A 26,866-nucleotide genomic window follows, 5' to 3' on the forward strand; every position below is an offset into this window, starting at 1 on the left:
AAAGCCAAGTTAAGCTCGTAAACCAATGAGCTGTGAAATGTACCGTGCAGATGTTTCTTCTGCAATATTAGTGCAGCAAACCTAACATGGTAATTATATTTTTCTCTAGCTATATACTGACTTCATTCTAAGTTAATATAACCTTATATATGTTTGGGTTGTATTACTTTTAATCTGTTGTAGAATGCCATAAAGCTTTAAAAAATCTACATTTTAAATTAATTAAGCACTGTGTAACTTTCATGATTAAACAATCCAGTGCCAACAAACGCCACAAAACTTCTCAAAAATATTTTAAAAATTATTTAAGATAATATTAGAAAAAACTTTTGTATTTAGAGTAGATTAGTACTGTGTTTTTATTCTTAGTTATGAGAAGATAATGAGAAACAACTCTTCATATGCCCAATAGATAGATACATAGATAGAAGAATAGATAGATAGAAAGAAAGAAAAAGAAAAAGAAAGAAGATAGAGCGATTGATCTAGATTGATGATTCTTGCATGCTTTGTCTTTATAGTACATAGGAATTATTTCACAGTTAAAAAAATAAAAAGTCCTCTCTTCGCAGGGCACCATGTTAACTGAAATTTGTACATATCAGAACCATGACCTCACTTTTGCATGGTTCTGTGGTAACATAAATTTGGTCAAAGCAAAGGCATGGTTCCAATATGCATGGGTTTCAGATAACATGGTAGACTGCAGAATATGGACTAGTGGTGCTGTTGAACATTTTTCATTTAGTAAAAAAGTTTGCAAATTACTTTTACTTTTAGCATTTCAATATTGTTGCCTTAAAGGTCACAATAAATAAATAATGATTCATATTGGTCTTTCCTCCATTCTGTGTATTTGATGACTTTCATTTTCTTCAGGTTTTCTGTAGTTAGTTTCCATCTATTTCAAGGAAAATATTGATTGACTTAATCATGTTTGACTAAACTTAGTGGTGTTTGATTGACTAAATGAACAGTACATTCAATCAAAGGTTAACCACGGAATCTCATAAAAATTTGGAAAAATGAAAACTAGTCACACCTCAGTTTATGAGTACAAATCAATTTCAAGAAATAAAATCTGCTCTCCTTTAATAAAGAATCAAATGTAGCAAATCCACTGATAAATTTATTGCTTTCAATTCCATTTGAATATGTGGGTCAGTGCTCCATAAGAAATGTATTTGACTTGAGTTCCAACTCCTCAATACAAATATTATTGAGTGAAATAATTTCAAGTATGAGTTTTGTATTTTCTACTTTTTAATAAATCTGTCAGAGATCATTTTCTGCAAAGAACATAATGATTCTTTGATGCTTTTAAAACTGTCCCTCAACAAGCTCTGTAACTGTCACCATAGAAACTAAGGCCATTCTATAAGGCTTCTTTAGTTGTGTCTTCAAGTGGAATCTATCACTCTTTCATTGAGTCACTCTGGACCTATGTTATCTAAATTATGTTCCAGCAATATTGTTAAAGTCATATCATGAAGTTGGTCCTATTTAATCTTTGAAAAGTTTCTGTTTATTTTTAAACTCTGAACAGACAACCACCTTAAGACATTTTTAGAAAAGATAATATTTTAATGAACCCCTTTCCTGAGGAAAATAAAAACACGAATTGATCTTAACTACCTTTAATGTCAGACTGTCTTTAAGCAGTAAAAAAATGTTACATTGTTCCTCCCACCATTCTATTTCACTGCTGCAAGGACCTGATAACTATAAAAATATCTATTTATAATCCTGAACCCCAAATTGATTAACTGTGAGCCTTTCTTTTACCTAATGTCTTGGATCCTCAACCTTCTATGTCTGTACAGTGATGATCTCTCCCTATTAGTTAGCACTTTCATTAAAAATAAATGATATAGGGGTGCCTGGGTGGCTCATTTGGTTAAGGCTCAGATCATGAGCTCCATAAGAAATGTATTTGACTTGAGTTCCAACTCCTCAATACAAATATTATTGAGTGAAATAATTTCATAGTATGAGCCTGTTCATGGGGTTCCAGCCCCACGTCGGGCTCTGTGCTAACAGCTCAGAGCCTAGAGCCTACTTCAGATTCTGTGTGTCTCCCTCTCTCTGCCCTGCTCACACTCTGTCTCTCAAAAATGAATAAACATTAAAAACTTAAAAAAAATAAGTGACATAATGGCATAAGCTATAAATCATTATTCATTTCTGTTATTATAATTACATTTTATTTCTGTTTAGTTTTTAAAGCACACACATAAAATTAGTAGGCATCCTTTAGCTCAAATATAATTAATTCTACAATAGGGTATTATATATTGGGGGAGATGATTTATAGATTTGCTGGCATGAAATAAATTGCCATCTGTTATATCAGGCACTTGGTTACCCATAAGAACATAATAAAGTAGGTGTTAATCAGCTACTAGTAGATTGACAAATGTCCATTTCTAAAGTCTGTAGGCAAAAGTAGCAAGTCTTACTAAGCTAACCAAATTGGGAGATCATCATCAAGCTGGCATTAACTATGGCCATGTTAGTCCAGATCAAATTCATAACAGTAATACACCTTTGAATCATCCCTTATAATTTATGAAGTTCCACTTTTTAATTATATAGCCTTTGGTTAGACTATTGAATATTAAGCCTTTCAACAAAGGGTGACAAGGGTACAAAATTTTAAGTAACTTTCCTAATGTAGAATACAATTATCTAAAATTGGAGTATGGGGGTGGTGTATGCTACATTAGTGTTCATAAAAATAAATACTTCAGATTACAATCAGATCAAGATGGTGAGAATATAGAAGAAAAAACCATTTTAATATTTAGAAAATTTGCAGTCAGGGTAGTGTTGAAACCAGATTAACATCAAAAAATAAAAATCATGAAAGCATTTGAAAAAAAGTCAAATCAGAACAAAGATAATCTACAGAAATCAGGTGCCCAGGCAAGCAGAACCAGAGCCAGAAATCAAGGTAAGGTATATAGGTAGCAACAGAATGTACTAGGAGCTGGAAAAATGATATTATTTTGAATCATTGGCATTCTAACTCAGGAGACCCATTTCTTGTCCATAACAAGAACTGTTCTAAAAGTATGGTGGAGTTGGGACCATGAGCTTTAAGGTACAGGGAGTTGATTAAAAGGCAGAATATTAGTTGTTATTTGAGAAATGCAAGTAATATTCAGAGAGGTTATGTAGCTTGCTCAAGGTCGCCAAGCTTTCAAGATACAAAATGATAATTTTGTCCAAATTCACAATTTCTCACTTTTCTCTGAGAAAATCTCAATCGATATTACAAGAATGTTGACCCTCAAGGCAGAGCTCTTTATTACTGCCCTGTGCATTTCCTAAATATATCTTTAAAAATGTAAATCTTGAAGTAGCATACTAGTTCTCTCTCACTTGCAGGACAAAATAAGAGGATTACCACTTATAAGATTGAAATATAAGATACTGAAATTCATTTTTAACACTTGAGATCATATTCCATCTCCATGTGGAAATATTTTCTCTTCATCATTCCTAAGTACACTGGTGTTAATGATCCTGTATAATATACTGAAACATGAATCAAGAAAGTAGTTCTTTGAAAGAAATAAAAGTTGAAAAATGGTTTTCGTTATCAGACTAAACTTAATCATGGATTTGGAAAATTATCTGCCCACATCATTAATTATTAATCCCAGAACTCAATAAAGTACAAGGCATTCTCATTATCCTAGTATTTATTATCCAAGTCCTCATATTTATGATTCTGTAAAGAGAAGTAAAATCCACCACACAATAAAATATTCACAAGTGAACTACTTATAAAATTAATCCTCTCTCAAATACTCTTTTCCATTCCTGTGCCCATTCTCAACACAATGTGCTTGAATGATGACTTTTACATTAATTGAAAATTTTAACAGACTTTAGGAAGGTCAGTAAAATCTTGGTGTATTCTTGTGAAAATGATACTGTTAACATAATAATACGCAATTGAAGTAAGTGATGTCATATCTTGAGAGGTATCATTCTATCTTGCTCAAAATTCATCACCTTTCCAAAAGTTGAAATTATAACCTAAATGTAAATTAAAGGTTAACAAATCATTTTCACGTTGCTTCTCTTTTCAACCACTTAAACTTTTTCTCACTGTTTCTTGTAATATTTTGGTCTCCATGTTCATATGACTCACACTTAGAAGTCTTTTTTCATGTACATATTATATTTATATATGCACAGCTTTCTTTGTGCATAGTTCTAGGTCTACAGAGGGCTTAAATGATCATGTAGTCTAATCATTAATCTTAAATTTCCTCACAAAAGGTGATTCAGAGGCAGGGAATGTGTTGACATCTCTACCACAATCCATCATATAACACTAGATGAATATTCACTGTTTCAACCATTTATTTTATGTCAACCATTTATTATCAGGGTTCAGACTCCAAATCTGGTACTATCCTTAAGGCCATCATGTGCAATGGTGGGTAAGAGAAAGGGTCCTTGCATTCACTATTAAGAAATTATCATCATCTCTCTAAATCCATGTTATTCTTTATCTTTTGACAAAATATATAATTTTAACTTTATTGATATGATCTTTTTAATTTTTTAGTTTATTTTTGAGACAGAGTGAGATAGATCATGAATGGGGGAGGGACAGAGAGAGAGAGGAAGATGCAGAATCTGAAACAGGCTCCAGGCTCCAAGCTGTCAGCACAGAACCTGATTCGGGGCTCAAACTCATGAACCATGAGATCATAACCTGAGCCGAAGTCAGACACTTACCGACAGAGCCACAGAGATGACCCTTTATTGATATGATCTTAATAAGAGTTATTTTCCAAAGAAATGAAAAAAAAAGCTAACAAAAAAAGTGTTAACGAGTAGCTAGTAAGGTTAATGACACTTAGTAGGACAAAAGCATTAAAAACAGTTTTCTTTGCTTCTTGGTTCAGTTGAGAAATACATGCACTGATGAAGAGACATTGATTGTGATAACAGTGACAAATTTTGTTACTTGAGTTCTGTTTTTTCTGATTTTCAAATGCTAATAATCTTTTCCATTATTGTTTATAATAGTATCCATATTTTTTATGATGTAAATAAATGTCTATACAAAGAACTGAATATGAAAAACAATGACTGCCTAGTGTGTCAGGTTCAACATTTTGCAATTAATATAACTGAAAAGAAAAGTATAACTTATTTCCTTTTAAAAGGATTATCTTGATAAGTTACTTTGTCTTTGTGCGCCCTGGTTTCCTCAGGCTTAACCTGAAGGTAATAACAACACTTAAGGAAATAATTAAATGAGTTAATATTTGTAAAGCCAAAAACACTACATGACTCTTAATATGACCTATACTAAGTACTACTGAATTAATAAATTATTTTAAACAATATATTTATAAATTCAACAAATAATAATCCAATGGCTTCAATGTATAGAACTTTGTGCTAACTAAAGGATATTAACAAACAAAAATAAAATCAGAAAAGATTGATAGAAAATATCTATCTTCAAAGAATACCAGACTGGCGAGCAATTATATTTTGGGGGAGTAAGTAATGTAATAGAGGTGTGCAGATATTATAGAAGTGAATGGGAGTTCATTATTCCACAACTACCTTGATTTTTCCATCAATCACATGGATCCTATAATTCAGACTTGAAAATATTCATGAATGATTATTATAGACTCCTCTAAAAAGCAAAGAAGAAAAGTGGGCTCTGTCACATTTTACAACCTGCTTCCTTATAGTTTAACTCCTAAACATTCTCTGTGAAATTTGTGTTGCCAGTGTTTGTTTTAAAGAAAACTATAGTTTAGAGATACAAACAACCTTGCCCTGTTCCAGACATGGGAGTCAAGTTTCCAGACTCATAGTGCAGAGGTCTTTCTTTTCAATCTGTATGATAAAATTACTGTTTGAATTCCATGTGACACCTTCAGAAATTACTCTTATTCAAATATTTACTATGTTAATATTAACAGTGGCTACTCATTAGTAAAATCTGACTCTGTTTTCAATTTGATAGTTTCAGACAACTATAAGGTTGGCTCTGTATTCTAAATCAAATACATGTACTTTACTTCAAAAACAAATAAAAACTAATCAAATTCTCTGGTATTTTTGAATACCTATTAATTATTAACATCCTACATATTACAGAAGATTTTTAAAAGGCAATATTTGTTGTAAAAGAGACTCAAATCTAGCAGATGAAAAACTATATCACTTATTTTTAAAATGAGCAGATAATCACATGTTATGATTAAATGAACTTTAGGAAGTATCTAAAATCATAAATTCCATATAATATTATGTATTTTATAGGTCCCAAATCCTCTACTCTCATCTCCAGCTTTTTCAGACAAGAGATATTAAATCAGTTACTTCTAATTGTTTTCCTTCTTAGTGCCTAGAATTATTTCACTGAAATACCAAATACTTAAAACAACCTTACAAAGCAGGTGCTATTGTGCTTATGTTTTCCATAAGAGTACCCGACACAATAAAATTAGTATTGAATATAAATATGTTATATTTGCAAGCTTTTCATTTTTCTATTTTTCTATTTTATACTATTCTACTATTGTATGTTCCCTGGGAGGGGAAAAGTAGTAAATTAATATTGAATAATATAGCTTTCGTTTATAGTGTTATTAAATAAGTTATGCTATTATTTACACTATAGAATAAATTCAAAATAAATATTTCATGTATCTGAAAACAGAATTTTTCCATGGGATGGTGTTAGCAAGAACAGCTGGTAATTGGCACCCTGCCTGTCACCCCTGCACAAGAGCGACTTTCACAACAGCGGTGATACACCACTAGTCCTTTTCAGCGATCTGATAAATTGTATTTATGTTGCACTAGGAAGAGTACAATGGTGCTGTACTGCACTGGTGAACTGAAACACCTCAGTCATCTTATCAGGCTGTCCCAATTTATCTGAATAATAGCAATTGTGTGTTCAGTGTATAAAGACAGATTGTCAAACCAGATGCAAATGTTACAATACAATTTCATGGCTTGACAAATTGTCTGCACAAGAGACCAGATATTATGACTCACTAAGGAGCAATAAACTGCAGAAAAATGAAATAACAACACTCGATCAAGGGGACTAGTTTCTCTGGAGATTTTCGTTTATTTATTTGGTAAAATCCACTGGTTCTTGAGTAATACATGAAGTCTGAAAACAATAAACTTTCTTGAGTTTTTTTTAATTAATTATTAAACCAGAGAAACTAGTGACTAATGTGACCAAGTCTTCCAAGAAGGTGAATAGAGACTATAAAAAACAGAAGGATCCTCCCACTAGTAGTATAAATTGATATAGCTTAATTCACCAAACACCTAGCCTGCCCCTCTTTCCTTCTGACCCGGGCTTCTTCCCACATTTCACAGTCTCACAGGCTGGAGAGAGAATGCCCCAGCCACCGGTCTAAGCTCTGCCAGAGATCAGCTGCTCCCCTGCAGTCTTGTGGGCCATGGGTATTACACCCTAGAGGGGAAGATGCAGGGCTCTCTGAACAAGGAATCCTAGTATGGTGGCTAGAAGAGACACAGGCCCCTACTGAGTGCAAATTCTTGGCTATTTAGACCTCATATCTTGCAGAAAGAGGCAGAGTCGGAGAAGGGACAGAACTCAATTCTCTCAAGTACAGAACCCAAGACAATCAGTCTGACTGCCTAGAATTAAGGGCAGTGACACTAAGGGACACAACCAGGTTTTGTGAGGCCCGGATTTTATAAAATCTGGTGGGGTCTATTTAAAAGACAACACATACGTAAGAAGAAGAAAGATTCAAGGATCCATTCTAGGGACTTGTAAAAGGCCCCAGTGCATGTGAAGGACCTAAAATTTAAGCTTCCTTTTAGCTGCACAGTCAATATACTCCTGTCACCGAGTGAGAGGTGGAGGAGAAGGGTACTCAGTAGGCCAGAAGAGTTCTAAAGTGATTTTTTGGGGGTCCAGGACCTCATGATGGGCACCTAAGCGGCCTCTTCAGAGGTCTCCTTCTGGGCCACTCTCCTGCAGTTCCCTTATCGAAGATAGATGGGGGTCCTCTGTCTCTATTTCCTAGACTTCCTGAGCTTCCAGATAAGTCACAAAAACCTGAGCTCCATGATCAGCTCTGGGAATTCAAGAAGGCACTGCTTTCCCAGCTGGCCAGCCCATCTTTGCCCTCTAGCTTTTCTGGTCAGATGTCAGATTCCAGTCTACAGTCCGCTTCAGTTTTCTCAGGCATAAATCAGCCAACTGTCCTTTGTGTTTCCAACTGCAGAGAACACGTATGAAACTCTTTGAATGATTTTTCTAAAGACCTTTAATTAGACTTGCGATTAAAAGGTTACTTCTCTCATCTCCAAATCCCCCAAAAGCTATGGGGAAGACTCTTAGGCAACAGGTCTCACCATGAGAAATCTCTTTACTTATCCCTTCTAAAAACTGTTTCTACTCTGGAACTGGTCAAAATCACAAAATTGATGCCATTTCCTTTGAAAATCCATACGAGAAAAGGGCCGTTTTATATTCAGAGTAGTAACCTGATAGTTATCAGATAAATGTGGAAGTTTCAGGGCTTTTTCCAAATAAAAATTAATTATTAAAAGTCACAATTTATAAAAGACACCCCACAAAATGGAACAAAGATTTGCAATACACATAGCAATTCAATTTTGGAAATCATAATATACAAAGACCTTCTCTACATAAATACAAAAAAATACAAATATCCCAATAGAGAAATGGACAAAAAATAGGCAATTTGTGGAACAAGAAACATAAATGTCCACTAAAAACTTGCTAAGATGCTCAACATCACAAAAAATAAGCCAATATAAATCAAAACCACATGAGATCCAATTCATATTCATAAGTCTTGTAAGGCTTTATACTTTTGCCTAAGTGTGAGCAAGGGTATATGTAACGGGGACTCCCTAGAGAATGATTTAGCACTGTCTGTTGAAGTGAAAGATGTATGTGCCTTACAACTCTGCCATCCTACTTGCAGAGAAACTTCATACAACTCTAAGAGCTCATGAATGTTCATTATAGAACTGTTTATAAAGCATAAATTGTAAGCCAGGTACATATCCCTTAACAGAAGATTGGATACATTCTGATAGATTTATATAGTGGAATATTATACACTACCAAAAGTAGCTAACCTATTCCTATAAATTAAACATTAACAGTACATTGCCCAGTAGAGGTTTAGCCTTCTGGATCCCTAAGGCCTGTGGTGGGGAGAGAGCTGGACCTTGACTGGCCACAGAATGAGAACTGGGTCCTCTGCAGGAATAATTAGGAAGGTAAATTTGAACTGAAAATGAAGAAGAGTGTCTAACAGGACAGGATGACCAAGAACAGAAAAAGTCGCTCTCTAAAGGAACAAGCTACCTGTCATTGGAGGTGTGTAAGCAGGGGTTGGCCAGTTTCTTCATGGGTAGTGAACCAAGCATTGGATACAAGTAGTAAAAGACTGGGTTTGGATAAGGATGGTCATTATGACTTCTCTATGCACACCCAGAGGTCCTTTAGTTTTGTGATTCAGTGAGTCTGGCAAGCGTAGTCAAAGGAGCACAGGGCAGAATGAATAACCAAACGGAGACACATTCACCTCATGCAACACTGCTCACTAATTAAAGGGCACGGCCGTGGCACCTACAACAATGTGGTTGAATCTCAAATACATGCTTAGTGACAAAGGCCTTACACAAGAGACCACATACTAGGTGATTCCATTTACACCAAGCCTCAGTTTCTGATTTCTTTTTTAAATGAAAGAGATTTAAGACACCAAGAGGGTCAGTAAAAGTTATACCAAATATAGGAGGGAAATTACTAGTAAGGAATTATCATATTTATATAAGGACCTAAGTCGAAGTTATTTATTCGCATTTCCAATGAGAATCAATGGCAATGATTCAGAAAGGAATGCTGTGCAAAGCACATTTATACAAATATACATGATTCCCATTTATACAGTTACATTAATAACAATATAAATTAGAAGATTATCAAAACTCTCCTTGACTAAAACCTATTACATTACTAATTCACAATACTATGGTAGGATTGTCACAATATTACATTCCTTTTTATCATAATTACAATTATCAGTATAGATGTTTCTTCTTTTTTAAAAAAAATTTTGGGGTGCCCGGGTGGCTCAGTCAGTTAAGCCTCCGACTTTGGCTCAGGTCCCATCTCACGTTCGTGGGTTTGAGCCCTGCATCAGGCTCTGTGCTGACAGCTAGCTCAGAGCCTGGAGCCTGCTTCAGGTTCTGTATCTCCTTCTCTCTCTGCCCCTCCCCCTCTCATGCTCTGTCTCTCTCTGTATCAAAAATAAATAAAACATTAAAAAAATTTTTTTAAATAAAAAAATAAAAAATTTTTAACATTTATTTTTGAGAGACAGAGAGAGACAGATCATGAGCACAGGAGGGGCAGAGAGAGAGGGACACATAGAATCAGAAGCAGGCTCCAGGCTCTGAGCTGTCAGCATGGAGCCCGACATGGGGCTCAAACTCATGAACTGTGAGATCATGACCTGAGCCAAGGTTGGCTGCTTAACCAACTGAGCCACCCAGGCGCCCCTAGATATTTCTTCTTTATTCTTACTGTGAGTGCTTGATAATATACTCTAAGTTTTAGCTTAATAACCTTGAATTCGCTGAGGTTCAGGAATATAAATTGACTCAGTTCTCTTTTCACATTTCACCATCCCAATGCCAGCACCCTAGTCCAAGCTACTATCAGCCATCACCTAAATGGTATCACTAACAGACACTCAACCTGCCCTTCATCAGTGTGGTACATTGCTAAATGGTTAGCCAGCTCTCTGGGGAAGGGAAGAGCCCCAATTTGTAGACTTGGCCAATAAATACAACCATTTCACCTGATTTCAAGTTTCCTATGTGAGATCCCTAAGTCTGGAGCTGGGAAGAAATAGTAACAAACTTGCTCTCCCAAGTGGGCTCTATCACACCACTGTCCCCACACACACACAAAAAAAAAAAAGTCACCTGGGCTCTACTTAAAAAAACATGTTTTTAGCTTCCTTTCCCACCACTTTTCTTTCAATTCTCCCCGGTGCTCCCAGCCATCACAGAGTATTTAATCAATCTTTTCTCTCTGATGGTAAAGTCCTCCTCTGCTTTTTCACTTAGTTAACTAATATCCTTGAGATCTTAGCTTGTGTCACTTCCTCAGGGAAGTTTGCCCTTGGCCTTCTTGGCTAAGTTAAAGCTCCTTATTATAAGCCCTTATTACAGGATATACCTCTACAATATAGCCATTGTTATATCCAAGATCCTGCATTTCTTATTGCAATTAAACAGTCAGCGTGTGTCTCCCAGACTACACTCTAAGTTTTCATTAGAGACAGCACCTGCCTTTTAATTAAAATCCCCAGTCTGGAGCACAGTGCAAGGATCAAAACAAACATCTATTTTTGATGGATTAAATTAATGAATAAATGTCTACCTGAAATCATAAATAAACATATCTCCCTGAAATTTGTAAAAGAAAGCTGAAGATTAGCTGTTAATAGGATTCTTTGATGTGTCTCCAGTACAACCACAGAGTTTTGGTAACCATTCTGACATTAGAGAGTACTTAAACTTTTCCAAATTTAACATACATACATTATTCATTCATATAAAAATAAATAAAAAGAGCTGACAGAACTTTAAACCTGTGTCAAGTATTCTCTAAGAATAAAATAGGTTCAATTTAGCCATTCTTAAAAAATAAGATATTCTGTACTGAATGACAGCATCTGTGCGCTTTCAGAAGTAGCTCAAAGAAACTTCTTCATGTCAAGGCCATGAAGCATTATAACAAGAAGACCTTAAAACTTGGAGGGAATAAAAACATGTTTACATAATGCCTCATTTTCAGAAATTGAAACAATAAATCAATATCTGAGGAAGTGTAGATTTTTATATAAAATAAAATTAAAACATGGAAATGACCAAAAAATGTAATTATATTTCTCTCTTCTCTTTCTAAATTTACAATGGATATAAAATCCCCTCATTTCAGATATTGAGCCATGGTATATACAAAGTGCATGAAGTGCAACAAACACATTTCTAATGAAAACACACCTACCAAGGAAGCCGTACTCCTTTATTCTCTTCTGAGTTTGAGAATGTTACACACAGTTCATTAAGTGCTCGTTTGCATATAACTGTAATTTGAGAAATGTATTAATTTGAATAACATGCTAAGTGGCTGGATATGTGGACATATTTTTTAAAAAATTTAATGTTTATTTTTTTTAATGTTTATCTTTGAGAGAGAGAGAGAGAGAGAGAGAGAGAGAGAGAGAGAGAGAGAGGCAGGCAGCAGGGGAGATGCAGAGAGAGGGAGATACAGAAACTAAAGCAAGCTGCAGGCTCCGAGCTATCCACACTGAGCCCAACGTCGGGCTTGAAATCATGAACCATGAAATATGATGTGAACTGACATTGGGCGCTCAACTGACTGAGTCACCAGGCGCCTCTATGTGGACATGTTTTTAATATTATGATTTTATTTATAAAGCTTCACACTCAAAACTTTTATTTCAACACTCTGTGTGGATGACCAAATTATTTGAAAATTGTATAGACTCTTTTTGGATCACAAAGATTTTTCTATTTTACTAGAAATTGTATTCTTTCCATGGTATTTAGCTACCTATCAGACTAAAATAACAAATATAATCCACACTCTTATTTTCAGAATGAAGATAAACTTTGGGTATATCAACAAGAGGAAAACTCTAATTTCCTGCTATGGTGCTCAGAATATAGCTTTCCTTCCTAAAAGATTGAATATTTTCTCCCTATCATTTGCTATACTGACAAATCTATACACTCTCCCTAATAGGAATTCCTAACTCTTATTTTTTTCTAGTTGAATGTGTTTAAAAACTGATAAATACATGACAATTTTAAAATGTAAAATTTTATCATGTTTCTACATTTTAAAGTGATAAATCAACACAATGCTATAATTATGACCAATATTCTGACTTTATTTTCTAAGTTTAGATTGATATAACAATAAGCTTTACATAACTTTAAAGAATCACACACCTAACCAAAATATGAATTCTACAATAATAAATAGCATCTGTTGTTTGAGTTTTATCTTTTTATGTGTGTGTTTCATCTGGACTTCCTTCTTTACCTGGACTATAACATCCTCAAAAATACACTGTCAGACATATTCTTTCTTCTGTACAATCTTATGTATTCCAAAGCCCATATACTGAGAGGACTATTGTAGTTCTTCTTGGCAAGAGATTTACTGAGTTCTGAATTACATGACTCAAAAGAGTCCTATGTTTCAAAAACTCAGTGGTTTATGAATTTATCATGTGAAATCTGTATAGAGGGGAAAATTATTTAAAGAAATAATTTCATCCTAAATTTGAAGAAAACACTAGATATCTAAACATAATACCTCAATTTACAATATTCTAATATCTCAGTTTTATATTTGTGGATTATTATATTTCCTAATGAGAAAGCCCATATCATAAAGGGCTTTGGTCACTTCATTTATAAAAATGCGATGTGGTTATTTCCCTAATATATTTGTTGTAAAAAAATACAAATTTTTAAAATATTCTTTCCCTTTTTTATCGTGCTTCAGGCCTTTCAAAATAAGGTAAAGTAATATCCACAATGAAAAGGAATAAATTGTGGTTAAGAAAGTTTCAAATAACATGCTCAAGGCCTCAATTCCTAACGGCCTCAACAGCACAGCTAGCTGATATAATATGAAATAAAATTAAGTGAAAAACATTTAAAACAAGAAATAAAGGTCTTCATGATTGTACATAATGTGTTATTTCAATGTCTATGGTTTGAATACTATAAAGAATTGTAATTTTAAAACTAATGGTGATAATAGTATTATTTAAGTTGAACATCCATTGTTTTGACTTCCTAGCATCTATGGCTACCTTCTTTTATCAATATCATCCAGCTTTCAAGGGTGGAATATCTCCCCTCTCACCTTCACATTCTGCATCAGAGTTTGTCATGTAACCTGGTTCTAGTCAATCACATCATCACATATTCCTGGACACAGCAAATGTTTCTGCAAAATCATGCCAAATAACCTAAGCTAGTCAAAGCCTGTGACATTCAAATCTTGGTTTCTGTTTTATTTAGATTTGATTAAACGGTAGGAGAAACTTTTTCCATTGGATATTAAGAAGATAAATATCTGCCTGAGTAGCTGGTGAAGGCATAATGCCACCTTTAGAGGACCCTCCTTGAAAATGAAAATTACAGAGAAAAGCAAAGCAAAGAGATGTAGATGGAAAGACTGACCTTTTATGACACTCTTTGAGTACCAGACCCAACCATACTGGAGGGAATTTCTATCTCTATATTTTTTTAATTACATGAGCCAATAAGAATCACTACCCTTGATTTTTCTAAAACCAATTTGCAATGCATCTGCTCTCATTAGCAAATGAGAGTTTTGAAATAATTACTATGCCTCTACATTCATGTTGTGTTCTTATCATATACTTACATCTATCAATTAATTCTCAAAATAGCAGTGTGAGGTATAAAGGGCATATGTAATTTCCATTTGATATAATGGCCACTATTTGAATGGCTTCATTAAGATCACAATTAAATATATAATATTAGAAAACAATTTTAAATATGTGGTATATTTGCCTTCCTGGTCAGCTAAAATGGTAATAATATAATAGAGACATTACACAAGCAATCAATATTTAATTGAAATGAGATGTGAGAGAGCAGACATATTGAGATTTTCAGAAAAGAAAAAAAATGGTGGTTTTATATAAATATAGACATCAGAAAGAATCCATATTTAAGGGGGTTACATAAATCATTAATTTGGTTTTAGGTTTACTTAGAATAAGATTCAGTAAAATACCTAGGTTGACAACTTGGGTCAATGACTTTAAATATTAGACTTGCATTCAGAAAAGTCTTCAGGAGAAGAATATGGATTTGTAAATCATTGATAATATTGATAAATTGAAACTATGGAAGGGACAACATGACTTAACATCTGTGGATTCTTAGAATTTGAGTCCTTTATCAATATCATTTCACATAATACAATGACTGCAAAAAGATGGTGATATCACCCCAAATAACAGATGAAGAAAGTAAAGCACAGAGAGTTTACAGAAAATGTTCCCATTTCCATCTAATATATATCATAGAAGAATTAAGATTTTAACCAGGGACTCTCTGACTCAGAAAAACAAAAACCATACAAAACCTATGTGAATGAATGAGTGAATGAATGAGTGAATGAATGGATATTATTAAGTGAGAATGTTTAATAAGAAAGATTCAGATAATACAGAAAAGTATCAGAGTGAATGCAGGGTAACAGAAAAGGGAAAAAAAAGACAGTAAATAGTCTGCTTTATCTCAGAATAAAGAAGAATGAATATTTATGAAATAACTAAAGACTGAAAAAAAGGTATTTTATGTAAGCAAATAACACTATTCCCAGTTTTAAGCAGAATCACTAAAGGAAAATTAAAAGATTTTAAGATCCTATTTATAAATATATAGGTAACTTATGTAAACTCATTCATATATTGCAGAAAAGGCATTTGAGTTTTCTAATATAATTCCATTGGCATATATGAGATGTAATTTTCCTATTAGACAAAAAAATTGGAACCTAAAAACTAGACAATATTAAGAGCAGTTAAGTTGTTTTCACTTTTAGATTGTATTAAAACTGAATTACAATCATTACTTTCTGAATTGGTTAGTATTTCTCTTCTCTATAATGAGAATATTAATACTGTCTATTCATGCTATCAAATATATACGTTACTCCATTTGAATTCAACAATGTTGAATGTAACATTAAAGGATTTCCTAATTGCTTTCACAAAGACTATCAGACACCATCATGTTCCAGGAAACTCTGTCCTCGGGAGCTTATTCAGTAGAAATACATCGGAAACAAACAAGTGTGATACAGTGTAAACCAATGAGGAAAAATAGTAGGTGCTTCAAGGTAACCACCACCTGGCTCACGTAGTGGTCAGCCAGATTACATGGCAACACCATCCATTACCTAGTTTCCAATTTGAGACCTTAAAGTGGTAGTGGCACTAGTTTCACTGGAAAATATCAGTAAGCTTTCCCTTTTCATTTATATAATACACACCTCGAAATATCCTAGTTTAGTTGATATGTCAGGTCCATCCAGTTTACATTTGTTACCATGAACTTAATTCTCTAAGAAAAAAAGTATCATTTATTCAATATAAGATCAAATCTAAATTTAAATAAAACTTATGAGGTAAAAATAGAGAAGCATTAAATAGTGTAAAGTTTTCACTTAGAGTAATTTATTCAAAATAGTTAATAATAATAACTTTCATTCCTTACAAAAATTCAAGCCAACTTTAAGCTAATAAGTTTATATTAAGAATTGATCATATTTAGATCTACAACTATAAAATAAGCCATCCAAGAACAGTATATCCACAATCACGGTGTTAAGAAATAAAATGCCTCATGTCCCTAAGATAAGGTAACAAAACAAAACTTCAGTGGAATATACCTCAAACACATGAAAGCAGAAGATGCAAAATTTATTCATTGATATAGTAAAGGTAGGTTGATTTTTCAAATATTGTACAAAATTATTTCTGTCCTTTCAATATGCCAGTATTAACACATTATAAATCATAATTTCTGAGCAATCCAATTCTGATCAGTTATCTAATTTGTTTTACAAAGTTCTGAAAAATTAAATAACTTACTGTTTGGAAGGTTCAGGAAATTTTAGTTCTTCTCTTTTCTTCATTTCTATGGTTGGTTCCATAGGAGTAAGGACCACAGCAGCACATGAGACTACAGAATGGTAGGAATCCTCCCGGCAAACTATTTTATTAAAAAAATAATTGTAAATGTCAAAATTATTTATTGACTCTTCACACTTTCCCCTTTTCTGTTTTTTTTTTAAATTTTCAGTCAAATGAAAGATATAATTTAACTAAAACATTAATTATCATTAAATGATCCACATTATCATTTTCTACTCTAAATCTTTCCCTCACTAGCTGAATGACCTTAGGCAATTTTTCTTGTTTTAAGCCACGCAGTAGAAAAGATGTTGCCAATACTTTATAGTCCTTCATTTAAAAAAAGCTTTTCATTGAAGAATAAGAAGTGCATAAATCATACATAGTTAAATGAATCTTTACAAAATGAAGACACCTGTGTTATCAGCATTATGACCAATAAGTAAAGCATTACCAGAAACCTACAACTCCCTGTGGTACCTCTTTCCAATCACTATTGCAGTCCCCAAACTTAAACCTTATTATTACTTAAATAACCATAGATTAGGTTGGCATGTTTCGACTTTTGTGAAGGAGACTATCCTCTTCTGTGTGTGTACTATTTCAAATGTGGCTTATTTCATTCAACATACATTTGTAAGACCCATTTAGGTGCAGCAGTGTTTGTTCATTCTCATAGCTGTGTAGCACTGTACTGAATGAATATACACAGTATATTTATGCATTTTATTGGTGATGGACAATTAGACGGCTTTGCTCAGAGGCTATTTTTAAATGTCTATAAACATACCTCTACTTTTTTCTTTTATTTTGGTGCACAAATAAATTTGTATTGAAAAATATCTAGGAATTGCTCTTGGGATATGTTCATATGATTACCTTCAGCTCTAGTAGATATTGTCAAATATCTACTAGATACAGAAGATAAAACAGAAGAGTTTCACTTGTTCCATGTCTGTATCAACACAGTTTTGCCAGTTTTTTTAAATTTTACTATTGTACTAATTTTTTATTGCTGCATGAAAAATTTAAACAAACTTAGCCGCTTAAAACAACACCCATATATTACCTCATCATTCTGTAGGAAAGGAGTCCAGTGAACTCAGTTGAGTTTTCTGATTATGTATACAGATTATGAAGATCTAAACTTTGACTCTTATATAATTCCCACTCAAGAGTTAAATTCCCACAAGGCCAATGTCAGGTCTGCAGCCAGGCTGTCTTCTTAGCTGGAGTTTCTAGGGGAAGAATCTACTTTGGAGCTTATTCGCATTGTTAATAAAATTTATTTTATTGAGGTAGTTGGAATCAGGGGTCCTGTACCTTGCTGGCTATTGGCCAGGGATAACTCTGAACTCCTATAAGCTCCTCACAGGTCAGTGGCCAATGGCTTATCTATCTCAGCAATGAAGAAAATCCTTCACATTGAAACCCTCTCATGCTCTGATTTCTTCTGCTGCTACCAACTGGGGAAAATATCCTCTGCTTTTCTTTATTTTTTAATGTATTTATTTATTTATTTATTTATTTATTTATTTATTTACTTTGAGAGAGAGAGAGAGAGAGAGAGCATGCAAGCGGGGGAGGGTCAGAGAAAGGGAAACACAGAATCCAAAGACAGGCTCCAGGCTCTGTCTGCTAGCTGTCAGCACAGAGACAGATGTAGGATTTGAACCCATGAACTGCAAGATCATGACCTGAGCCAATGCAGTGTGCCTAACCAACTGAGCCACCCGGACGCCCCTCCTCTGCTTTTCCAAAGCTCATGAGATTAGGTTAGGCCCATACAGATTATCTCCTTTTTGATCAACTTAAAGTCAACTGGTTAGTAATCTTAACTACATCTACAAAGTCCTTCTTGCCATGGACTATAACATAATTATAGTTATGTCCCATCATCCCAGTGGAAGGAATCATACAAGGGTTAGAGTTACACGCCATCTTAGAATTCTGCCTACCATAGCTATTCCTATAAGTGTATAGTGGTATCACATTGCGGCTTATTTTAAATTTTACTGATAACTAGTACAGTAAAACTGTAGATTCTTTTTTACTAGATTCTGATAATTTCAGAATTTAATGATCAGAATTTCAGTTTTAATTATCAGAAATTCAGTTACATGGTTTAAATAATACCAGAACTCTCAGAAATTGTTCACATTTCAGTTTGCATAGTGTATTCATACTGTGTGTAACTGTATATTATTAACTTCTCTAGTAGACTTTTGATCCAAAAATCACTATACAAATAATTTCTACTTACTCTTGGCATGGACTTTGAGTACAAATAAGAAATGTGCACCATGATTAGACACACATATCACTTCTTTCAAAGTCTATCAATAACTGCTCACCATGCATCTGCTACTCAATTTAACCATAAACTTCCAAGTATGTAGTCACTTTGCCTCCTTGTCTCCCCATGATGAACTCACGTGACACTTTACAAAAATGAATAATCGAATGATTTAATGGTGGAAATGAGAAGTGTAGCAAAGAAATGAAATCTGCTAGTGATGTAAGTGGCATTTACATTGATTATAAATGAAAAGTCAATAATTGCTGATATAAGCACTCACTTCAATAAGTGACAAACAATAAATTAAATGCTCTCTCCCCAATACAGAAAGAGGGAAATACTAATGATGATAGCCACGTTAATGAAAGAGAAGGCAAAAATACAATTAAGGTCATGAAAGTCTGCCAAGAAGTGTAGGACTAAAATCTTCTGCTAAAAATCTTTGCTAATTACTAACCTGTTCAGGGCTGGAGTCTGAGATATAAACTAGATGATCACCAAGAGCAGAGCTGAATTCCAAGCAATTATGTGGCACTCAAGATATAAACATTAGTATCAAGTATGTGTCAAAGGAGGGAGGGTGCTGGTTTCTTTGTCTCTCTAATGCCATCAAACAGATTTTTGTTTCTTCTTCTTTTTTTTTTAATTAAAAATCTCTACTTATTCTTGGCATATGCCTTGAGTCTACATCAGATAATTCCAACACAGCTGGATGAAGAAAACTCTATTACATTTTAAATTTTCACTGTTGCCATAAATACTAGTAAAAATGTATAATAATATTATTATTTCATTCCTCTGAGATACCACTCAGTTATTCAATCAATATTTAGTGAACTAACTGGTATGTTCTAAGAAATATGCTTACTGGTAGGATTCTACTGTGGGCAAGAAAAAAATAGCCCCCTCCTCCCAAGTTTTAATAAAGCTCCAATTTCTTCTTTTAGAAATATTTCAAGAGTTACAGCAATAAGCTTCTTATGCAAAAGCATTTATCTAGATCTCTATGAGGGAAAATAGAGTTAAATTGTTTTTAAAAATGAAAAGAGAGAAGTGAGCAGGGAAAAGACTGTAGGTGAACCAGAAGAATTTAAAAAAAAAATAGAGAGCATTTGTTTACACAAGGTAATATCAGTATCAATACTTAGTTTTTATTATCTAGATGCTAGAACAAGTGATTGCACTCTCGTAGATATTAAAGTTAAAAAACAACCAATAACTAAATAAAAATAAGCTCCATTAATTATTATATAATAAAAGTGACACTACACTGGTCTAAAGATACCTGTTTAGGAGGTCCATGTAAATGACAAAGCTCTTATATTTAGCTGAAATTAAATTACATTGAAATTTTAATATCTTTAAAGTTGATTCACACAGAACAGAAGAATTAGTGTAATAAATGCCAGTTAAGCCATTAAATAACAGAGAAATTAAAACTACAAAAAAGTGAATGAGGAAGATACTTGCAAAAGCTATATTCAATAAGGGGTGAATATACAAGTTACTACAGAACTTATACAACTCAATACCAAAAAACTCCAAACAATCCAATTAGAAAATCAGCAGAAGAACTGAATAGACATTTTTCTAAAGAAGACATACAGATGGCTAACAGACACAGGAAAGATGCTCAACATCACTCATCATCAGAGATATCACCTCACACCAGTCAGGATGGCTACTATAAAAAAGACAAGAAATAATAAGTGCTGGTGAGGATGCGCAAGAAAAGGAAACATCATACATTGGGAAAAACAGTAGGAAGTTTCCTGAAAAAAATAAGAATTGGAATACTATATGATTCAATAATTCTACCAATGGGTATTTATATAGAGAAAGCAAAAGCAATAATTCAAAAACATATACACACTTATTATATATTAGTTATGATAACCAAGAAAGGTATCATTTTCATGATAGCCAATTCAAGTGTCCATCAATAGATAAATGGATTTTAACAAAAGGTATGAAACACATACAGAGACACACAAACATGCTGGTACATTACTCAGCCATAAAAAAGAATGCGATTTTGCCGTGTGCAAAGATATAAATGGACCTAGAGGCATTACATTACACTAAATGAAGTGAGTCAACAGAGAAAGATAAATACCGTGATTTCCCCTCTATGTGGAATCTAAAAAACAAGATAACCAAATAAATAAAAGCAAAAAGAACAGACAAAAAGCAAAACAGACTCAGAAATACAGACAACAAACTGGTGGTTGCCAGAGGAAAGGTGGGAAGGAGGATGGGCAAAATAGATAAGGGAAATGTACAAACTTGCAATTATCAAATAAATCACGGAGATAAAAGTACAGCAAAGAGAATATAGTTAACAGTATTGTGATCAAGTTGTATGATGAAGGATATTGTATAGATGATGTGGTGAGCAATGAGTAAAGAATTATTGAATCATGTTATATGCCTGAAATTAATATAATTTGTATTATATGTAAATTATATTCCCAAAAAATTTTTTAAAACAGCTAAGGCATAAATAAAGTGAATGGAATAATAAAAGGAAAGTATGCCTAGGCTGTCCATCATTCTGAGGTAGGAATGAAAAAATAAAGTCATTGAGAAGAGAAACAATTTCTGACAACCAATAGAGTAATGGATATTTATGGGATCATTATATTCTGGCAAAACAAAATATATTCTTCAAAATTATGGTCTATACTAAAAAGTAAATTAGAACCTCATAGAACAATGGCCACAATTTGATCTACTCTATAACAATTTAAGTATATTCATTTTTACCATGACAAAAATGCATAAATTAATTTTGAAGAATTATATGAATAGGACTAAAGGAGAAAACATTATATTTTCCATTAAAATAAACCTGATGAGGGGCGCCTAGGTGGCTCAGTCGGTTGAGCGTCTGACTTCGCTCAGGCCATGATCTCACAGTTTGTGGATTCGAGCCCCACATCAGGCTCTGTGCTGACAGGTCAAAGCCTGGAGCCTGTCTTTAGAGTCTGTGTCTCCCTTTCTCTCTGACCCTCCCCTGATCATGCTGTCTCTCTCTCAAAAATAAATAAAAACATTAAAAAATTAAAAATAAAATAAAATAAATAAGATAAAATAAACCTGATGATACAGATTAAAAGGAAATTTCAAGTTTAAAAAGACCTCCAGAGGTTTCTGGGTGGCTTAGTCAGTTAGGCATCTGACCCTTGATTTTAGTTCAAGTCACAATCCCAGGATCATGGGTTCCAGATCCATGTCAAGCTCAGTATTGGGCATGAGGCCTGCTTGTAATTCTCGCTCTCTTTTTCCCTCTGCCCATCTCCCCTACTTACGTGCATGTGCTCTCTCTCTCTCTCTCTCTCAAATAAGAATTCAAAAAAAAAAAAAAAGCAAATGTTTCACTAAGACTGAACTCTCATGATGGAAAAAACTGTGGCTTTACAAAAAAGTAGAGAGTGAATCAAAGAGGAACTCCTAATTTTTGATTAATCACCTTATTTAATTGTATTTATATAGTTTCAATCATGTATAGAAAATACTATTCACTTATAATTTTTAAAATGTTAAATTTAGGTGGTAGCAGATAATTATTTCATAATACAACTTAAAAAAGTATAACACATGGCAGGCATTGCATATTCATGTATGTTTCCAGCATCCATGAGTTGAAAAATCAATAATTTTCCACTCTTACCTCTAACTAAAGATGCAAATAATAATTTGAAGCACCAACCTATAAATTTATATGCTAAATGTGTTCTTCTATGAAAAGAATCTTTAACTATATTGCATGAACCACAGAAAATTCTACCACAGGCTTCTGTTACTTGAAATTGTCAAGAGTCAGGATGACTGAAAACTTAAAGTTCCGTTTCTTTCTACATAAATGGAGTTTTGTTTTTTGTTTTGTTTTGTTTTTTGATGATATCAGGGTCACTAATCAGGGTATTCTGAGAGGGTCTCATGTAGAAATGCTTTGACTGCATCTAGAGGAAGTCAACTGTCACAACCACCTGCTAATACAAAAACAGTGACTTGGACATAAGAAACTGACATTTGATGATTAGTTATACAAATACGAGAATTTCTTTTATTAAGTTTATTCATTTATTTTGAGAGATGGAGAGAGAGAACATCAGCGTGAGCAGGGGAGACGCAGAGAGAGAGGGAGAGAAAGAATTCCAAGCAGGCTTCCTGTTGTCAGCCCAGAGCTTGACACGGGGCTTGATCCCATAAACCTTGAGATCATGTCCTGAGCCAAAATTGAGAGTCAGTTTCTCAACAGACTGAGCTACCCAGGTGCCCCACAAATAGGAGTTATAAAATGAGAGAAAATGTTTGAGAGTCATAAGAATTACTTGTGCTAAGAGCTGGTTCTAAGCACTACTCCCATTTATTCCTGGGTAGTTATAACTATATGAACATCAAAAATGATCAAAATGACTAGAACCTCTGCATCAGAAATCTAAAAATTCTTGTGGCAAAGTAGAAATCATTTCTAGGTTTAAAACTGAGTAATCTGACTTTGTCATGTGACCTTTTATTACACCACAAAAAATATGCTAGTACATGAAATGACTCTCCAATATTAACTGTATTCTATGAAACATTTCTTTCAGACTCATAATACACTGAGTACAAAACGTAAATACTGAAATTGTCTTACTCTTTTTCTCCAGTTTGATACATCAAAACAATTCCATTTAATTACTGAACGTCTATCTTTTTTCCATTTTTTAACACTTATTTTTATTTTTGAGAAACAGAGAAAGATCAGCAGGGGAGGGGCAGAGACAGACGGACACACAGAATTGGAAGCAGGCTCCAGGCTCTGAGCTGCCAGCACAAAGGCCAACGTGGGGCTTGAACTCACGAACTGTGAAATCATGACTTGAGCCAAAGTCAGACAGTCAACCAACTGAGCCACCTAGCCACCCCTGAATTTCTATCATTGTTTGGTATTTAATTTATAAAATCAATTTTAAAACACTAGGAAAGCAACATGTTTTTAAACGTTCACAGAAATGTCAAAGATTTATTAAGAGAGACATTTTTCTCTTTCATGCAAAGTTAGAAAATTAAAATTACTGAATATGGCCGGATCACCTTTCCTGGCTAGTCAGTCCCCACAAGCACATTAGGTTCTGTTTCTCTGGTTGATAAATACATAAGTCAACAATGGCATTTAGATATTACATACTGGTTTTAGCAAATCTCTCAATACTTTTTCTGAATTAACATCCTTAATCCAGTGCTTATATACGGCTATTTTGATGAAATATTACTCCAGAACTGAAAGAGGAATTGAAAATAAGTAGATAAAATACAAATCGTTGCATCATGACTACAAATAAACACACACTGAGCAAAATCAGGCATACATATTGATTCCATTAGTAGCATTCACTGAACTATATACACCACGTCCATGCACTCTAATAGGCATTAGACTGATGAAAATAAAAGATAAAATACTTGTCATGAATGTAACTTAGTGTAGTAAGGAATGAATACCATATAAAAAGTACTACCAAATAAGCTGGCCAGATAAATTAATCAATGATTGGAAGAGCAGGACAACTGCTCTTGTCCCCTCCCTGTTTCTTAGCATCATGCCAGACACAAAAGAGGAACTCCATAAATCTCTGTCTGATGAATGATAGAGTTTGAGGAAAAATTAATTGAGACACTGAGGAAAATAAAAGACACTAGCCAACCACAGGAAACAGTGTGCTAAAAGGCAATGAGAGATAAGAAAATGTCATATATCTTGAAAAATTCAAATAATTCAGTGTGGCCGGCCCTAGACAAAATGCAAGCAGTTGAAGAATGGAGATACAGGTTTTCTCAACACCCGACATACCTTCTAAGTAACTCTAAAACATTAGCATGTAATTTTGAACTTAATGAGGATATGCTATCAATCATTTTACAGAGAAGCAACATGATCAGCTTTATATTTTCTGCAAGTGGCCTGGAAACATCTGAGTACAGGAACAAGAGTGGGCAAAATCCCCAGCAGTACTACTGCGACAAAGGAAGTGAGAAATGGTGCGTGCCCTTGTCATTGGGAGGGGCAGGCTGGGAAAAGGTGAAAACAAGTACTGCAGGACAATCAGAAGGCCATTCAACAGTCTATACTTACTTACTCTGTCAAAATGAAACACAATTTTCAGTAGTACAAAATAACAGAAAATAGAGTAAAAGTGTGTATGGATGAGAAAGAACTGGCAAAAGCACTAAGCCAAGGCCTTCAAGTTAATTAGAAATAATTTAAAATAATTGAAATTAAAAATAACTTATACAAACATATTATGCAAGGATCATATCAAACTGGGCATCTTTTTAAAGATATGAAGGAACTGTACAGAAATAGTTAATGCCTGTAAGTAAAAAAATAATTAGAGAAAGAATACAGAAATAAAAATAAAAATAATCATATCCTGGAAATGTTGGACAAAACCATAAAATGTAAAGAACAACACTAACTTGAGTCAGATTTATCTCACATTATCCAAATTCTGGTACTTTTGTGTACCAACAGTAACCTCTCATCCTGTGACATGTGTTTGGACACTTATCAAGTTTGTTATAAAATTCTATTCTTGGAATTTGTATACTTTTAACTAATGTAATCTCTATTTATCAGCTTTTGAAAAGTTCTTTTCACCATTTCTTATATTGCACAAATATTTTCTAGAATAAAATTGAAACCTGATCTATGATAGGGAAAAACAGAACAATGTGAATTCAGCTTATAAGGTTACCTATTTTATTACTATATGCAAATACTGAAATGTTTGTGACAGGCAAAAATGTATCCTTGGTGTATCAAATCCGAACTGAAACAGCCAATGGCTTTCTTGTTTGTTGAACAGGAAATATGCATTCATAAATCCCCCCTGGCTTCAGAGTAAGAAATTTATGAAGAAGGTATTTTTTTAATTTTAATAAATAGAAGAATATTATCGGGGCGCCTGGGTGGCTCAGTCGGTTAAGCCTCCGGCTTCGGCTCAGGTCAGATCTCACGTTCGTGGGTTCGAGCCCCGCATCAGGCTCTGTGCTGACAGCTAGCTCAGAGCCTGGAGCCTGCTTCCAGTTCTGTGTCTCCTTCTCTCTCTGCCCCTCCCCCTCTCATGCTCTGTCTCTCTCAGTATCAAAAATAAATAAAACAAAAAAAATTTAAAAAAAAAGAAAAATATTATCTAATGACTATTATAAATGAAAGTGAGCCTTGCCCCACAAATCCCAACCCTACTACTTTACAATGTGACTGTATTTAGAGATAGGGTCTTTAAAGAGGTAATAAAGTTAAAATAAGGTCATCATGGTGGTTCCGAATCCAACATGACTGGTGTCCTTATACGAAGAAAATATTAGGACACAGACACCAAGGAGAAATCTTGGGTTGACAGAGAGAAGACAAGCATGTACGCACTAAGAAGGAAGAACTTAGAAGAAATCAACTCTGGGGACACCTTGACCTTAAATTTCTAGCTTCCAGACTATGCAAACATAAATTTCTGTTGGTTAAGCCACTCAGTTTGTGGCAGTTTGTTATGGCAGCCTGAGCAAAATAATATAATAGCTAGTTTAGGAAAAGGACTAAATATTAATATTTAATAAAAATATAAATAATTAAATAAGATCATAGAGCCTCTGTTAGAACTCCAACCTAATGAAAATCTGTATGTTCCTACTACTATCCTCTTCCATTTTGAAATCTGACAGATGTCCACTTAGGCTATTCAGCTCATGCTTCAAT

General features: G+C 33.9%; 1 protein-coding gene across 1 annotated transcript in view; it reads right to left on the reverse strand.

Annotated features, from left to right (window-relative positions):
- The window catches only part of CCSER1 (coiled-coil serine rich protein 1), a 639,473-nt gene that overhangs the window by 345,598 nt on the left and 267,009 nt on the right, over positions 1-26,866 (reverse strand). Inside the window, exon 5 of the mRNA XM_029943144.1 lies at positions 16,782-16,902. Coding sequence (XP_029799004.1) covers positions 16,782-16,902 — 121 coding nt within the window. The remainder of the gene's footprint in view (positions 1-16,781; positions 16,903-26,866) is intronic.

This window comes from Suricata suricatta, chromosome 1 (assembly GCF_006229205.1).
Source record: "Suricata suricatta isolate VVHF042 chromosome 1, meerkat_22Aug2017_6uvM2_HiC, whole genome shotgun sequence".
Lineage (NCBI taxonomy): Eukaryota > Metazoa > Chordata > Mammalia > Carnivora > Herpestidae > Suricata > Suricata suricatta.